The 18,764-nt window shown below is 41.3% G+C and overlaps 1 protein-coding gene across 9 annotated transcripts in view; it reads left to right on the top strand.

The window, feature by feature from the left end:
- The window catches only part of CASK (calcium/calmodulin dependent serine protein kinase), a 507,330-nt gene that overhangs the window by 413,282 nt on the left and 75,284 nt on the right, over positions 1 to 18,764 (top strand). For all 9 annotated transcript variants that reach the window (XM_053579588.1, XM_053579590.1, XM_053579587.1 and 6 more), the window contains one exon: positions 9,784 to 9,972. In XM_053579588.1, coding sequence (XP_053435563.1) covers positions 9,784 to 9,972 — 189 coding nt within the window. The remainder of the gene's footprint in view (positions 1 to 9,783; positions 9,973 to 18,764) is intronic.

Raw genomic sequence — 18,764 nt, 5'->3', positions numbered from 1 at the left:
ATGTTGACTATAACATTTTTAAAACAAGCCATATTGGTACATGTGGAATATATGTGAAAAGTAGAAAATTTAGCTGAACTCCCTTTGGGGAAAAAAATCTGACTTAAAAGCCCTGTTCTTATTACTATTATTCCAGGTGATATTTTAAAAATAATAGTATATGTGTATCAAAGCATGTGAGTTTTGATTATACAGCCTGTTTTATGATATAGTGTTTTTAAAATTTTGGGTGGCACCTGTGGCTCAGTGGGTAGGGCGCCAGCCCCATATACCAAGGGTAGCGGGTTCAAACCTAGCTCCGGCCAAACTGCAACAAAAATAGCTGGGCATTGTGGCAGGTGCCTATAGTCCTAGCTACTCAGGAGGCTCAGGCTAAGCCCAAGAGTTTGACGTTGCTGTGAGCTGTGACGCTGTGATGGCACTCTACCAAGGGCAACAAAGTATGACTCTGTCTCTACCAAAAAATTTAACTCAGTTATTGAAATACATTTTTCTTCCTCAAAGTAAAGCAATTACCATATTTACCTTCCCTAGCTCTCCTACCCAAGCATTAAAGGCTGACCTCAAGTATAATATAATCTTTGAGCATATTCAACTTTATTCTATGATAGCAGCACTCTCCAGTGAGTTGCAATTAGGAATACAGATTCTATGCCTGTGGATGAGTGCATTTCTACAACTATGTGTATAAACACAGAACTCAGTTGCAATCCCACCTCTGCTATCAAAATCTCTCCTAACCTCTCTAAACTCCACATTGAATTTTCTCTTCTCTAACTCTATTCCACTTGTTGTATTTATCTACATCACATTCTAATGCATGCTGGTGTAGTGAAGTAGGTCCCTTCTCTGGTGAACAGGCTTGAGCAGTTCTGTGTCCATCCACATCTCAGCTCAGTTTGGATGTTCTCATTCAACCTATGATCTTTGAGTTGTTACCATTTGTTTCACAGAGCAGGACAATAAAGAAACTATATGCCTTTATTAGTGCCATTCGAGGAGTCACAAATATCAGGAGTTAAATTTCCCTTCATATTATCTTTGCTGATTGTTTTATATGTGTAAACCATGTTTCCCCAGATTATAATTAATTCCCCTTTAGAAATTATGTCTTCTATAAGTTTAAAAAAAAAATGGTTAAGGCTGTCAGTTCAGATGACCTGGGGCTGAACTCCAGTCTTGCCGCCCTAAAACTGTGTGCTTTAACTCTCTGAGCCAACCTCATGGAGTTGGAATAAGAATTAACATATGCTTAATGCCTAAAAATTTTTAGCTAATAAATATTATTAGTTACCCCATAGTATCTATCATGTATAAGGCACATAGTAAATTCTCAGTACGATATTGAGTAAATTAGGAACTTGCCCATTTGCAGAGAGGTTAGTGTCTCCTGGCCTGACTGTTCCATGCAATTTTAATAGGTAGAAACACACTTTTAACAGGCCAGACGTGGTGGTTCATGCCTGTAGTTCTAGCACTCTGAAAAGTCAAGGAAGGAGGATTGCTTGAGCTCAGGAGTTTGAGACCAGACTGAACAATAGCAAGACCCTGTCTCTGCAAAAAATAGAAAAATAAGCCAGGCATGGTAGTGTGCAACTGTAGTCCCAGCTATTAGGTAGTCTGAGGTAGGAGGATTACTTGAGCCTAGGAGCTTCATGTTCCAATGAGCTGTGATGATACCACTGCACTCTTGTCAGGGTGGGAGAGTGGGACTCTGTCCTAAAAAAAAAAAAAAGAAAAGAATAATAAATTTGGACAGATCTGTCGATCTCGAAATTGCTGAGTAACTTCAGCTCGATTCAAAGAATGATACAGGTCCATTTCAGACAACAACATCTTTCAGATTTGAAGTAAGCCAAAGAAATTAACATATACACAAATAAGAGCCCTTTTTTTAAGATTAAAGGGTTCCCCCCCCAAATATCATTAAGGCTCAGTTAGCCCCATGTCTCATAGCTTATCTGCCTTCTAAGTCTATTTGTTTTGCTTTTCTGAAGTCATATAGAAGTTAATGTATGCATTGCTATTAGTAACAAACATTTTCAGAAATAATAATTAAATTATTCTTATTGGGGCTGGGTGCGGCAGCGCACACCTGTAATCCTAGCACTCTGGGAAGCCAAGGCAGGTGGATTGCTTGAGTTCACGAGTTCGAGACCAGCCTGAGCAAGAGCAAGACCCTGTCTCTTAAAGAAATAGCCAAATGTTGTGTTGGGCCCCTACAGTCCCAGCTTCTTGGGAGGCTGAGGCATGAGGGTAGCTTGAGCCCAATAGTTTGAGGTTGCTGTGAGCTATGACACCACAGCACATTACCAAGGGACTACAAAGTAAAACTCTGTCTCAAATAATAATAATAATAATCCTTGTTTTGTTTTGTTTTTTCTTGAGACAGAGTCTTACTCTGTTACCCTGGGTAGAGTGAAGTGGTGTCATCATAGCTCACTGCAGCCTCAAGCCCCTGGGCTCAAGGGATCCTTTTGCCTCAGCCTTATGAGTAGCTGCAACTACAGGCATTTGCCACAAAGCCTGGATAATTTTTTTATTTTTAATAGAGATGGAGTCTTACTCTTGTTCAGGCTGGTCTCAAACTCCTAAACTCAATCAGTCCTCCCTCCTCAGCCACCCAGAGTGCTAGGATTACAGGTGTGCCCAGCCTTATAATCTCTTAAAATACCTAACAAGGTGTTTAAAAGACTTTTTTTTTTTTCATTTATCAAATTTTTAAATGCCTATTGTGTACCACACACTAAGGATCTGGTAGTGAATAGGACAAACCAGATCCCTGACCACATGAAACTTCCATTCTAGTAGGGGTGGGTTAGAGGATAGGTAGGTGAGGTAGAGACAGTGAGCAAGTAAACTAACAAAGAGAATTTGATATAGTGATAATAACTATGAAGAAAGAAAAGATAATGGAGTATAAATAATAGTACTAAGTGGGAGCTGCTTTAGACAGTCCAGGGAAAGCCCCTCTGTGGAATTAACACCTGGGCTGAGACTTGTTATATGAAAGAACCAGCCTTCTGACTGTCCAAGCATGGAAAAGAGCAAATGCAAAGGCCCAGAGGCAGGAAGGAGCTGTGTAGGTTCTAAGCACAGAAATAAGTCCATTGTGGCTGAGATATAATAAACAAGGGAGAAAGTGGTACAAGAAGAGGTAAGAGGCTGGGCACAGTGGCTCACGCCTGTAATCCTAGCACTCTAGGAGGCTGAGGTAGGTGGATTGCCTGAGCTCACAGGTTGGAGACCAACCTGAGCAAGTGTGAGACCCCATCTCTAAAAATAGCTGGGCGTTGTGGCGGGCTCCTATAGTCCCTGCTACCTGGGAGACTGAGGCAAGAGAATCCCTGAAGCCCAAGAGTTTGAGGTTGCTATGAGCTATGACACCATGGCACTCTACCAAGGGTAACAAAGTGCAACGCTGTCTCAAAAAAAAAAAGAAGAGGAGGTAAGAGAGATCAGCAGAGGCCAGACCGAGGGTGGCTTTAATGGCTGTGGTAACGAATCAGGAGTTTTCTCATGATTACATAGGGTACACTAAGAGATTGCAAACGGGAAAATATTATCCAATCCGTGCTTTTGAGATTGCTAGGGCTGATGTGTAGAGAATAGACTGTAGGGGGATGAGAAGGGAGACCAGTTAAGAGGCAGTATGAGAGGTGAGAAGCTTGGGAGAAGATGAGAGTGGTAGAACATGGGCAGATAGAGGTTCTGTGTTGAAAATTGTTGAATGCAGGGAGGGGTGGGGAAAGGAAGAGCAGAGAGAGGGAAGAAGGGAGAGGGTGGGGCAAGACACGATTGCAAGAGGGACTTTACCTAACAAATGCAATCAGTGTAACCTGGCTTATTGTACCCTCAATGAATCCCCAACAATAAAAAAAAAAGAAAATTGTTGGATGCAACAGGACATGCTGATGGTTGGGATGTGAAGTGATATGATTAACCTCATTTTATAGTTCAGAGAGGAAACTGTGCCCTAACCAGGTAAAGAGATTTGCTTAAGGTCACCTACCTAGTGAGTAGGCCGCAATGAGGTTCAAGCCAGATATTGCTGGGTCCAAAGCCCATGCTCTTAAAAGAGGGTTTATTTATAACATTGATAGATCTTCTCATAAACTTAAGTTGAGCTCATTGGTCATTTCCAAATAAACTTGTGTGTGGTCAGCATCATAAGCATTTTAAACATCATGGTTTCAAAATCTTGGTATTTTAAAAGAAATACTTAACAGCTAAAGGGAAATCTTTTAATGCTTATTTTTTTATTATTATGCCAAGATTTGGGAGTTATTCTATCTCACGAATTACTTTTTCAATTATTCCGTTTGAAAGATGTTTTTTAAAAGGATGGTTACTTTGATTATTGCAGTTATAAAATATGAAGTGTTAAAGATAAATTACTTATGTGTTAGCAGTATAGAAAGTTAATGCTTTAATTTTTGTCTTTAAGAAATAAGATCTAGGGTGATGCCTGTGGCTCAGTGAATAGGGCACCGGCCCCACATACCAAGGGTGGTGGGTTCAAACCCGGCCCCGGCCAAACTGCAACAAAAAAATAGCCGGGCATTGTGGTGGGAGCCTGTAGTCCTAGCTACTCGGGAGGCTGAGGCAAGAGAATTGCCTAAGCCCAGGAGTTGGAGGTTGCTGTGAGCTGTGTGACACCACAGCACTCCACCAAGGATGATAAAGTGAGACTGTCTCTACAAGAAAGAAAGAAAGAAAGAGAGAGAGAGAGAGAGAGGGAGGGAAGGAGGGAGGGAGGGAAAGAAAGAGGATCTAGAACAAAAAAAATTAAGAAAAAAATTTTTATCCTCCTTTTCTAAAAACAAGATGGCTAAAAGGCTAAAATCATTTGAGGTTGTCATAAAAGTTTCATTAAGTGGTAAATTTTATGCTTTGTAATTAAAAAGTCAGAGGAACCACTTTTCAAGCCTAAAATTCATATTTTTTAACTCTTTTTAAGTAGTCATATTTTTTTTATTAAATCATAGCTGTGTACATTGATATGATCATGGGGCATCATACACTCGATTCATAGACCATTTGACACATTTTCATCACAATGGTTAACATAGCCTTCCTGGCATTATCTCAGTTACTGTGCCAAGACATTTACATTCCACATTTACCAAGTTTCGCATATACCCCTGTAAAATGCACCACAGGTATAATCCCACCAATCCACCTCCCTCTACCCACCACCCCCCTCCCTCCCCTCCCTTTCCCACTTCCCCCTATTGTTAGGTTATAACTGGATTATAGCTTTCATGTGAAAGCCATAAATTAGTTTCATAGTAGGGCTGAGTACATTGGATACTTTTTCTTCCATTCTTGAGATACTTTACTAAGAAGAATATGTTCCAGCTTCATCCATGTAAACATGAAAGAGGTAAAGTCTCCATCTTTCTTTAAGGCTGCATAATATTCCATGGTGTACATATACCACAATTTATTAATCCATTCGTGGATCGATGGGCACTTGGGCTTTTTCCATGACTTAGCAATTATGAATTGGGCGGCAATAAACATTCTGGTACAAATATCTTTGTTATGTTGTGATTTTTGGTCTTCTGGGTATATGCCCAGCAGGGGGATTACAGGATTGAATGGCAGATCTATTTTTAGATCTCTGAGTGTTCTCCATATATCTTTCCAAAAGGAATGTATTAATTTGCATTCCCACCAGCAGTGCAGAAGTGTTCCCTTTTCTCCACATCCACGCCAACATCTCTGGTCTTGAGATTTTATGATATAGGCTAGTCTCACTGGAGTTAGATGATATCTCAAAGTAGTTTTGATTTGCATTTCTCTGATGATTAAAGATGATGAGCATTTTTTCATATGTCTGAAGGCCATGCACCTGTGTTCTTCAGAGAAGTTTCTCTACAAATCCCTTGCCCAGCCTGCGATGGGATCCCTTGTTTTTTTCTTGCTGATGAGTTTGAGTTCTCTGTGGATTCTGGTTATTAAACCTTTGTCAGAGATATAAGCTGCAAATATCTTCTCCCATTCTGAGGGCTGTTTGCTTGCTTTACTTACAGTGTTCTTAGCTGTGCAGAAGCTTTTTAGTTTGATCAAGTCCCAGTAGTGTATTTTTGAAGCTGCTTCAATTGCCCGGGGGGTCCTCCTCATAAAATACTCGCCCAGACCGATTTCTTCAAGGGTTTTCCCTGCACTCTCCTCTAATATTTTTATAGTTTCATGTCTTAAGTTTAAATCTTTAATCCAATGAGAGTCTATCTTAGTTAATGGTGAAAGGTGTGGGTCCAATTTCAGTCTTCTGCAGGTTGCCAGCCAGTTCACCCAGCACCATTTGTTAAATAGGGAATCTTTTCCCCACTGAATGTTTTTAATTGGCTTGTCAAAGATCAAATAACGGTAAGTAGCTGGATTCATCTCTTGGTTCTCTATTCTGTTCCAGATATCTTAAGTAGTCATATTTTTTTACAGGCTAGTCTGAAGTTGTTAGCTGTCTTGGACATAGCCTTATTATAATACAAAAAGTGAAAGTGTTTCTTTCCTATTACATGATTCTTCTCATGTAATTAAAACAACTATTTCAGCTGACTAATAATTGCTCGATCATGTCTCATAATATATTTGAAGAAAAATGTTCAAACTCTTATTTCCCTAGTTTTTATTTTACATATTCTTTTATAAGCTTTCAAAAAAGCTATCTGTAAGTGGCCCCATTTATCTTTCTGTTTGCATATGAATTAGAGGTTTAGGTTAAGTTTTATTTTGTAGTAACAATCTTATAGTGACAAATTGTGGTTAATATCAAGTATGACTTTATTTGGTGACATAATTTGTACATTTTTCTTTTAAAGTTCAATTTGAGTATTATGATTGTAAAATACCCTCCCTTATAAATAATACATTAAATACAGTGTTTGCTTGTATACTTGAAAGGATGAATAGAAATCCTTTGTAAAAAGCAGCGTAAGCGTTTTTTTCAACCCATATAATTTCAAAAACTGTCATTATCCTGATGAAATCTTGGCTATCTTTTTACCTGACTATACATCTTCCAGTCATACAAAATGTTTTTAAAAATTGAGTAATTATGGAAAATACATCTATAGTTGATGAGTGTGATTTTTTTTTTTTTTGAGACTGAGTCTCACTCTGTCGCCCTTGGCACCACAGCTCACAGCAACCTCAAATTCTTGTGTTCAATGGCTCAGTGCCCATAGCACAGTGGTTACGGCACCAGCCACATGCACTAAGGGTGGTGGTTTCAAACCCAGCCCAGGCCAGCTAAACAACAATGATAACTGCAACAAAAAAATAGCCAGGTGTTGTGGTGGGCACCTGTAGTCCCAGCTACTTGGGAGGCTGAGGCAAGAGAATCACTTAAGCCCAAGAGTTTAAGTTTGCTGTGAGCTGTGATGTCACAGCACTCTACCAAGGGTGACATAGTCTTTGTCTCAAAAAAGAAAAACAAAAAAATTCTTGGATTCAAGAGATCCTCTTGTTTCAGCCTCCTGAGTAGCTGGGACTACAGGTATGTGCCACAGCGTCCAGCTAGTTTTTCTGTTTTTTTAGTAGAGACAGGTTCTCCTTCTTGCTCAGGTTGGTCTTGAACTCCTAAGGTCGAGCGATCCACCCACCTCAGCCTCCCAGAGTGCTAGGGTTACAGAGTTCGGCTGGTACAGTTCCAAAAGAACACGGATGAACCAATGGTAAGTGAGCCACCGTACCCAGCCGATGATGAGCGTGATTTTAGCAAATGAAGTTTTCCAGTTGGCCTGTTGCTGAGTTTTGCTTTTTGCCCTAAATCTTAGTTTCTTAAGTGGCCAAAAGTAAACTAGAAAAAGAGGGATTTGGGCAGCGCCTGTGGCTCAAGGAGTAGGGCGCTGGTCCCATATGCCGGAGGTGGCAGGTTCAAACCCAGCCCCGGCCAAACTGCAACAAAAAAATAGCCGGGCGTTGTGGCGGGCGCCTGTAGTCCCAGCTACTTGGGAGGCTGAGGCAGGAGAATCGCCTAAGCCAAGGAGTTGGAGGTTGCTGTGAGCTGTGTGATGCCACGGCACTCTACCGAGGGCAATAAAGTGAAACTCTGTCTCTACAAAAAAAAAGAAAGAAAAAGAGGGATTTGCCCATATAACACAAGCTCCACACTTGGACTTAGGAGTACTAGCATAGGGTACAGTCAGGGCCCTGATGAGGAAGCCAGGATCCCCAAGGCCATTGTAGAGCCCTACCTTCAAACTATGCATTGCTGAGTGCCCCTTGGGCATCCTTCACCCAAACCTGCAATCTGAGATTGTGAAAGTATCTGCCATTTCCACTAGAAAGCCAAATGAATATGGCTTTCAGAGCACGTTCTCTATTGATGACAAATCAGCACCATCTTCTTTCTGATTTTACTACATTGTTACCTTTTTTGCCTTGTATGCATGCATTTAAAATTAAATTGAAATTAAAATAGCCAAGTCATGAGTTTCATAAGCCTTTTAATTAAATAACTTAATTTCTGATGCTATGGGTTATGTTTTTAAAGCAGTTTTAATTGCACTTCATTATCTGCAGATAACCTCATTACCACGCAGATCACAGATTAAAACAGATCTAAATTTATAGTTAGCAAACAAGAAAATACAATCTGTACAAAGCTCCAAAATACTAATACTGAGCTTTAGTTTTTCTTTGAAATAGAAATGTTCATGCTTACTAAAAAGTGTTTTTTATGATGGCACAAAAGTGTGAATGAAAGGATACTTCTTTTTAGGAAGATAAGGAACATTTATTATCCATGTCCACCAAAATGACATGCAGATATCCATGCAAAGAAATCACTTTTTCTCTGTTAATGAGCTTTGCAAAAAGCAGTCATAATAATTGTCAATTTATTTTTCATTTAGATTAGTGCCCCTAAATAGAAATGAACAAAAAGATTTTTTTTTTTGAGACAAAGTCTTAAGCTGTAACCCTGGGTAGAGTGCTATGGCGTCACAGCTCACAGCAACCTCCAACTCTTGGGCTCAAGCGATTCTCCTGCCTCAGCCTCCCAAGTAGCTGGGACTGCAGGTGCCTGCCACAATGCCCGGCCATCTTTTGGTTGCAGTTGTCATTGTTTGGCAGGCCTGGGCTGGATTCGAACCCACCAACTCCGGTGTATGTGGCTGGCAACCTAGCCACTTGAGCTACAGGCGCCGAGCCTGAACAAAAAGATTTAACATTAGATTTTGAGCTCCATATCATATGTGACATTTTGGAAAATTATATTTTTAAGGTACATTGGTATGTATTTTTGCTTCTTTTACTAAATTGTATCTTACAAATTATCTTCATCCTTTGTGTTATATAAAAGTCTTGTTGTTAACACCACTGATGGAAGATAACTTGCTCAATATCCTATTTATCACCGTTTATTTTTTAATTTGCTTCAATTTTAAGCCCCTGTACAACTTTGCCAGCTCTATTTATAGACAATGCTTTCTGCTAAATTATTTGAAATTGCACTCTGTCTGCCTTTATTTAGACAAGTTAGTTTGATGCATTTTCATAGCATCAGGCAACACTTCTAGTCCAAGTAATCAACAAACACATACATTCATTGATTCACTCATTCATTCATTCACATTTTACAAAATTCATTTATAATGATTATTTGTCACAAAGAAATTGAGGTATGGTTGTATGTAGGTATAACACTCTCTTTAAAGGAGGCAAAGTAATATTTTGAGAGGCAAAGTGATATTACCTATGTTTATAAGAATTAGTTTCTGCTAGAATAGTAATATTTATTATTAATATTTAATTTCCTTCATGAAATGCTAGGCCTTACTTCAGACTCACGACGTAGTGGCACATGAAGTTTACAGTGATGAAGCATTGAGGGTCACACCTCCTCCCACCTCTCCCTATTTAAACGGTGATTCTCCAGAAAGTGCTAACGGAGACATGGATATGGAGAATGTGACCAGAGTTCGGCTGGTACAGTTCCAAAAGAACACGGATGAACCAATGGTAAGTAGGAAAAGAAACTTTTCTGTATTTTCATAAAATCTCATCATGAGTTAGAGCAGTTAACTTCAGCCTCTGCTGCTAGAAGGTGAGGAAGGAAGGAGGACATGGATAGTTTTGTTTTTTTTTATTAAATCATAGCTGTGTACAATAATGCAATCATGAGGTACAATGTGCTGGTTTTATATACAGTTTGAAATATTTTCATCGAACTGGTTAACATAGCCTTCATGGCATTTTCTTAGATATTGTGTTCAGACTTTTATATTCTACATTTAGTAAATTTCATCTGTACCCTTGTAAGATGCACCGTAGGTTTGGACCCACTAATTACCCTCCCTCCACCCATCCTCCCCTTTCCTCTCCCCTCCCTTGCCCCTTACCTCATATTCTTGTGCTGAGATTGAGTTATAGCTTTCGCATGAAAGTACATTGGGTACTTTTTCTTCCATTCTTGAGATACCTTGCTAAGAAGAATATTATTTGGCTCCATCCATGTAAACATGAAAGAGGTATAGTCTCCATCTTTCTTGACAGCTGCATAACATTCCATGGTGTACATATACCACAATTTATTAATCCATTCATGGATCGATGGGCACTTGGGCTTTTTCCATGACTTAGCAATTATGAATTGGGCTGCAATAAACATTTTGGTGCAAATATCTTTGTTATAATGTGATTTTTGGTCTTCTGGGTATATACCTAGTAGAGGAATTATAGGACTGAATGGCAGGTCTATTTTTAGATCTCTAAGTGTTCTCCAAACCTCTTTCCAAAAGGAACATATTAGTTTGCATTCCCACCAGCAATGTAGAAGTGTTCCCTTTTCTCCACATCCATGCCAACATCTCTGGTTTTGGGATTTTGTGATGTGGGCTAATCTTACTGGAGTTAGATGATATCTCAAAGTAGTTTTGATTTGCATTTCTCTGATTATTAAGGGTGATGAGCATTTTTTCATATATCTGTAGGCCGTGCGCCTGTCTTCTTCAGAAAAGTTTCTCTTCAAGTCCCTTGCCCAACCTGAGATGGGATCACTTGTTCTTTTCTTGCTAATACGTTTGAGTTCTCTGTGGATTCTGATTATTAAACCTTTGTTGGAGACATAATCTGCAAATATCTTCTCCCATTCTGAGGGCTGTCTGCTTGCTTTACTTACTGTGTTCTTTGCTGTGAAGAAGCTTTTTAGTTTCATCAGGTCCCAGTAGTGTATTTTTGATGCTGCTTCAATTGCCTGGGGGATCCTCCTCATAAAATATTCCCCCAGGCAGATCCCTTCAAGAGTTTTCCCTGTACTTTCTTCTAGTATTGTTATAGCTTCATGTCTTAAGTTTAAATCTTTAATCCAGTGAGAGTCTATCTTAGTTAAAGGTGAAAGGTGTGGGTCCAGATTCAGTCTTCTATAGGTCGACAGCCAGTTCACCCAGCACCATTTGTTAAATAGGGAATCTTTTCCTCACTGAATGTTTTTAACTGGCTTGTCAAAGATCAAATAACGGTAAGTAGCTGGGTTCATCTCTTGGTTCTCTATTCTGTTCCATACATCTACCTCTCTGTTTTTGGGCCAGTACCATGCTGTTTTGATCACTATCGATTTATAGTATAGTCTGAAGTCTGGTAGCGTGATTCCTCCTGCTTTGTTTTTATTTCTGAGTAATGTCTTTGCTATTCGAGGTTTTTTCTGACTAACATGGATAGTTTTAAAGCATTCACTTTCCAGATCTTCAGTTCCCCCGCCCTTCTCTTCTAGAGTTGTTCTGCCTAACACCATTTCTTAGACACAATGGGTCTTTCTCTCACCTCTCCTTACATAATTGTCCTTCAACCTCCACCCCCACCCCAAAAAAAGAGAGAGAGAAGGAGAGAAAATAAATATACTGGTACATTACTCCAGAGTATAAAAACCTCAGGGGTATCAAACAGCAAAAAAAAGAATAATTTGAAATATTGGTATTGTTGTTAACAAAGTTATGTCTAATGACATTTTTAAAAACATCCTTTTACAAATCTGGTAGTCTCCAGATCTTTTGCCTTCAACAAAATTACAGGAAGGCTAATTCAGAAGACATTCAAAAAATTTAGTAACATTGTTAAAAATAAAATTCCTTTCATTCACATCTACCTACTTAATATGAGTTAATTTTCTCCATGCTTAGGAATAGAGTTAGAATAGAATTGATTTGGAACATGTCTCATTATTCTCATAGAATTCTTGTGGGAAAGGCTCCTTGATGTCAACTGAACAGCTCAAGGGAGCAAGGGGGATGCGTAACACCATTCAGGCACCAAATAGCATGTGCAGAAACCTGGTAGTAAAAAGGCTTTTAGCATAGTTTCAAAATGGAAAGAAGGCACTGTGGCTGGACTGCAGGCAGCAAGGCAAATGGCCTCAATGGGACCACACAAATACTAAAAGATATGTTCAGGGTTGTGTTCTTTATCTTAAAAACAATAGAAGGTTACTGAGTTTTAAGCAGGGAGATCAGGTAAGATTTTCATTTTTAAAGTAGCACTCTGGGCCAGGTAGAGTGGTTCACGCCTGTAATCCCAGTGCTTTGGGAGGCCAAGGCATGAGGATTGCTTGAGCCTAGTAGTTTGAGACCAGCCTGGGCAAAATAGCAAGACCCTGTCTCTCCAAAAAAAATTTAAAATTAGCCAGGCATGGCAGCACACACCTATAGTCCCAAGCTACTCTGGGGGCTGAAGCAGGAGGATCACTTGAGCCCTGGAGTTCAAGGCCATAGTGAGCTATAATCGTGCTGCTGGACTCCAATCAGGCAACAGAGTGAGGAGACCCTGTCTTTTGAAAAAAAAGAAAAGAAGAAATATTACTTTGGAGAATATATTAGAGGGGACAAGAGTGAATATAGGGAGACCAATTGAAAGGCTATTACTACAGTAATGCAGGAGAGAGATGATGGAACTCTGAACTAGAGGGATGAATGTCAAGATGGAAAGAAGTAAACAGATATAGTGAATAATTAAAGTGTAAAATCAGTAAACCTTCACGGATTGACGGTGGGAACTGAGGAAGAAGCAAAGCTCAAGGATAGCCCGTAAGCTTTAGATTATACAACTGATGGGGCAGTGAGACAGGAAACATTCAAACTTACACATTCATATCTTTTCTTGTCTTTTCTTTTTTTATTCTATTTATTTTTTTCTTGCTTCTTTTTTTTTTTTTTATTAAATCATAGCTGTGTACATCAATATGATCATGGGGCACCATACACTTGGTTCATAGACCATTTGACACATTTTCATCACATTAGTTGACATAGCCCTCCTGGCATTTTCTTAGTTACTTTGCTAAGACATTTACATTCCACATTTACCAAGCCTCACATATACCCTTGTAAGATGCACCACAGGTGTGATCCTTTCAATGCTCCTCCCTCTACCCACCTCCCCCCTCCCTCCCCACCCTTTCCCCCTTCCCCCTATTCTTAGGTTGTAACTGGGTTATAGCTTTCATGTGAAGGTCCTAAATTAGTTTCATAGTAGGGGTGAGCACATTGGATACTTTTTCTTCCATTCTCGAGATACTTTACTGAGAAGAATATGTTCCAGCTCCATCCATGTAAACATGAAAGAGGTAAAGTCTCCATCTTTCTTCAAGGCTGCATAGTATTCTATGGTGTACATATACCACAATTTATTAATCTATTCGTGGATCGATGGGCATTTGGGTTTTTTCCATGACTTAGCCATTATGAATAGGGCTGCAATAAACATTCTGGTACAAATATCTTTGTTATGATGTGATTTTTGGTCTTCTGGGTATATGCCCAGCAGAGGAATTATAGGATTGAATGGCAGATCTATTTTTAGATCTCTAAGTGTTCTCCATATCTCTTTCCAAAAGGAATGTATTAATTTGCATTCCCACCAGCAGTGCAAAAGTGTTCCCTTTTCTCCACATCCACGCCATCATCTCTGGTCTTGGGATTTTGTGATATAGGCTAGTCTCACTGGAGTTAGATAATATCTCAAAGTAGTTTTGATTTGCATTTCTCTGATGATTAAAGATGATGAGCATTTTTTCATATGTCTGAAGGCCACGCACCTGTCTTCTTCAGAGAAGTTTCTCTTCAAGTCCCTTGCCCAGCCTGCGATGGAATCATTTGTTCTTTTCTTGCTAATGCGTTTGAGTTCTCTGTGGATTCTGGTTACTAAACCTTTGTCAGAAATCCTTTCTTCTGCTTGGTCCATTCTGTTGCTGAAGGATTCTACTGTATTTTTTATATCTTTAAGGGCTGCGAATTCTTGCTTCAGTGTGTCTAAGTCTTTGGTGGTTTTGTCTTTAAATTTGTTAAATTCTTGAGACAACTTTTTAATTTCTCCTCGGATTCCTAATTCCATTTTATCAATCTTGTCTGCAATCCAAATTCTGAATTCGATTTCTGACATGTCTGCCAGTTGTTTATGAATGGGATCTTCAATTACATCTGCCATATCTTTCCTTGGGGGGGTTGATCTATTCTGGTTATTCATGTTACCAGAGTTTTTCCGCTGATTCCGCCCCATGGTTGTTTTACTCCCTTTGATTTTTCCCCTGGGGTTTAGTTGAGGGCCCGTTCAGTGTTGTGGCCTGAGAAACTGGGGCCCTGTCTCGTGTGGTAGGGCTAAGTGGTTCTGACTTATTTTCAGCTGGCTTCTGTTTGACCCCAGTGAAGCACTTGCTCTGGGTTGAAGTCTCAGTTCTCTGAGTCGGCCCTGCCCTGTAAGTTTCCTGGGTCTGTGAGGCACCTCAGGCAAATCCTATACTCAAGGGTGGCCTCCTCTGGTTGCCCAGGGAGGCAGGGGGTGTGGCTTCAGCCGCCTCAGGGAACTGCCGCTCTGATGTGGTTCTCCCCGAGCCTCACTCCTGTGTCCCAGAGTCAGAACCGACCAGCTGCAGTTCGGGCACTGTCCACGCCCTGACAAATCCCCCAAGAATCTGGACTCCTGGGGGACAGGCCTCCAGATCCCAGAGTGAGGGTGGGGTAGGGCCCCAGGAGTCCAAAGCCGCTGGCAGCGAGCACACTCAGTTGCTCCCAATCTTTGCTGCAGCCCAAGCCTCCAGGTTTCAGAGTGAGGGAAGGGTGGGGGGAGCTGTGGGAGCCCAGGGCCTCCGGCAGTGAACACACTCAGTTCCACTTAGTTCATTGCCCGGCCGCCCGGCAGGTGCTCAGGTCTCCAGATCACAGAGCAGGGCCGGGGGAGCGCCAGGAGCCCGCCCAGCACCGCAGCTCAAGCCTTCAGGCTGCAGAGTGAGGGCGGGGTGGGGGGAGCAGCTAGAGCCCAGAGCCACCGGCAGTGAACAGGCTCAGTTCAACCCAGTTCCTTGCCCAGCCACACAGCAGGCGCTCAGGTCTCCAGACCACAGAGCAAGGGCGGGGGGAGTGCCGGAGCCCAGAGCCACCGGTAGCGAGGTCACACAGTTCCGCTCAGTTTTATGCCTGGTTGTATTGTTGCCCAAGGAGGGCTGCTGCACCCCGCCTCAGGGAAGCGCCACCCTGGTGAGGGTTGCCCTCTGCTGACTGTCCTCACCTCTCTCCCATGCCCCAGAATCAGCACTGACCAGCCGCAGCTCGGGGACTGTCCTCTCCCCTCTAGAAGTCACCCAAGAATCCAAACTCCTGGGGGACAGGCTTTTAGACATCAGAGAGAGTGGAGGGAAGTGCTGGGAGCTCAGAGTTGCCGGCAAAGGATATTTACAGTTTTATACAGTTTTATGTCTGGCAGGAGAATGCCTAGGCACCCTAGTAAGGGAGGTAGGTCCAGATTTTAGTAGGTTTCTCCCATGAAGTGTAGTGGGAGGGCCTTTGATTTCTGCCTGCTTGTTTGTGGGGTTCTTAAGCCGATCAGGTGGGGGAGGGGGGACTCCTGTCTGCTTGGTGGTGGGTTTTGTACCTTTTGTGTCCTTGTGGTCGCAGCTCTCCTCAGCGTGGTTGATGTGCGTCCTTCAACTTTCTCGCTTGGTGCTGCTTGAATCCATCAGGTTACTTGCTAAATTTTCGTCCCTTAATTCTCCTTCAGGACGGGAGCCTCTGTGGAATGCTGGCTTCAGTTCGCCATCTTGTCTCCGCCCCTATTTATTTATTTTTTGAGACAGAGTCTATGTTGCCCTTGGTAGAGTGCCATGGTGTCACAGCAACCTCAAACTATTGGGCTTAACCGATTCTCTTGCCTCAGCCTCCCAAGTAGCTAGGACTACAGGTGCCTACCACAACACCCAGCTATTTTTTTGTTGTAGTTGTCATTGTTGTTTAGCAGGCCCAAGCTAAACAACCCGCCAGCCTCCGCTCGAACCTGCCAGCCTCCATGTATGTGGCCAGCGCCATAACCACTGAGCTATGGGCACCAAGCCTCTTTTTTTATTTTTTGAGACAGAGTCTCACTCTGTCATCCTCCATAGAGTGCCATGGCATCACAGCTCACAGCAACCTCAAACTCTTGAGCTTAAGCAATTCTCTTGCCTCAACCTCCCAAGTAGCTGGGACTACAGGCATGCACCACTATGCCTGGCTAGTTTTTCTATTTTAAGTAGAGATGGGGTCTTGCTCTTGCTCAGGCTGGTCTCAAACTCTTTAGCTTAGGCAATCAACCAGTCTTGGCCTCCCACAGTGCTAGGACCATTTTAAATATTGGTATTGTTGTTATAGGCGTGAGCCACCATGCCTGGCCACATTCATATCTTTTCCCAGAGCATAGAAAAAGGATATTGGGATGTAGAAAAACAAGTTACCTACTTTAAAAAGTTGCTCACTTGCCTTCCATGTTAAAGGAAGAGTTACAGAACATGATTCTATGACCACGATTTCCAGAGAATCTTCAACTCTAGATGTTTCTGGTTATATTTCTTATTTACTGTTACACAATAGCCAGTTAGATGATACTGCAGCAGACAGGGAGCATGCAGACCACCTCACCCTTTCTGGTCCTCTCCAGGTGACTCTTTGGCTTAAGAACACAGATAGCAGCAGCTTTTGGGTGCCTTGGGCTAATTACTTCATGTCAGTGGGCCTCAGTTGACTCATCTCTAGATGAATAGTTGACTAAATGAATCCCAAGATCTCATCTAGCTCTGAAAGCCTAATATTTCATCCACTCATTTTATATATTCATTCATTCATTCAGCAAATATTTGTTAAGTCTCCACTAAGTACAAATCACTGTATTAAATGCCAGTGATTTAGTGGCAGATAAGCTATGGCCCATCTGGAGCTCACTTTTCACAGGGCTGGCTACATAAAGTGAGTAAATTTGCAACATAGCACAGTTTATTTAATAAGCCAAATTATGACATAACTGGGGAGGAAAGAAAGCTATGTCAGAGAGGCAGGAAGAAGGGATGAGGTTCAGCCAAGCAAAGCAGACAAGAAGGTAGAAGGGACCACAAAAAGCAGGCACCAAAATATCTTGTGATCTCATGTTCTGAAGCCTCCCAGCAAGAGTTGATTAATCTTTTGTGTGAAGGCTGACTACATAGGAACTTCAGAGGAAAGGCAGAAAACTACATCCCTGATGGGCATACTTATAGCCCTAACTTAAGCATTATAAAAGCTATCCATCTAGCAAAAACATTTATACCCCTTAATATTTAACATTCTAAAAAAAAAAAAGAAAGAAAGAAAACGACAGCCAGGTGCTGTTGCTCGTCCTATAATTCCAGCACTCTAGGAGGTTTAAGACCAGCCTGAGTAAGAGTGAGACCCTGTCTCTAAAAATAGCTGGGTGTTGTGGCGGGTGCCTGTAGTCCCAGTTACTCAGACGTCTGAGGCAAGAGAATAACTTGAGCCCAAGAGTTTGAGGTTGCTGTGAGCTATGACTTCACAGCACTCTACTGAGGTGACAAAGCAAGACTGTCTCAAAAAGAAAAAAAGAAAACAACATCCCTGAGTTACTTTTTCGGAAAGTATAAAATGACCTTGAATCTCCCCTAAAATTGTCCTTCAAAAAACCCTTTGCTCTTCTGTCTTTTGTGATCCTAGTGAAGGTGTGTATTTCTTCTGTTTTGACTGGTTGCCATGAAAACAGGAATTATTTTCTGTAAAATATAAAATATATGTTACCAATAACAGAGTAAGATTCTCTGTTATATATATATTTTTTGAGACAGGTCTTACTTTGTCTCCTTCAGTAGAGTACTGTAGCATTATATCTCACAGCAACCTCAAACTCTTGGGCACAAGCCATCCTCTTGCCTCAGCTTCCAGAGCAGCTAGGAGTACAAGCACCTATCACAATGCCCGACTGTTTTTAGAGACAGAGTCTCGCTCTTGTTCAGGCTGGTCTTGAACTCATGCCCTCTGGCAATCCACCCGCCTCTGCCTCCCAGAGTGCTAGTATTACAGGCGTGAGACACTGTGCTCGGCCCTCTATTATATTTAATACAGCTTTATTTGTTTGCTTAGTTGTCTTACTCAAAGCATTATATTACTGTGCAGAATGTTCCCATGTGATCTTTTTTGCTTTTTGAATCCTTGTAAGGTGTCTATTCCCCAGGAGTGATACATTCCCACTATACCCTGTGTTTTCCTGTTCATAGCATACTTGTAATTATTTCTCTATTGATTGGGATTCCCATAGTTAAAAATGACAAAGACCAAACTTGAACTACCTTACACAATAGGAAAAAGGCTTGTGTAAATAAGGAAAGGCCAATAGTTTAACACATCCCCCCCAACGATAACTCTGTCAAGCTAGTAGGTTCTGAAGTAGACGCCTAACCCAAGCTGAACCAATCCCTTCCCTAGAATTTATGAACTTGGGAATAGAGAAAACATGAGTCCATTCCTCTCTACAGA

This window comes from Nycticebus coucang, chromosome X (assembly GCF_027406575.1).
Source record: "Nycticebus coucang isolate mNycCou1 chromosome X, mNycCou1.pri, whole genome shotgun sequence".
Lineage (NCBI taxonomy): Eukaryota > Metazoa > Chordata > Mammalia > Primates > Lorisidae > Nycticebus > Nycticebus coucang.
The sequence above is the reverse complement of the archived record's forward strand: the minus strand, read 5'-3'. Positions and strand labels throughout refer to the sequence as shown.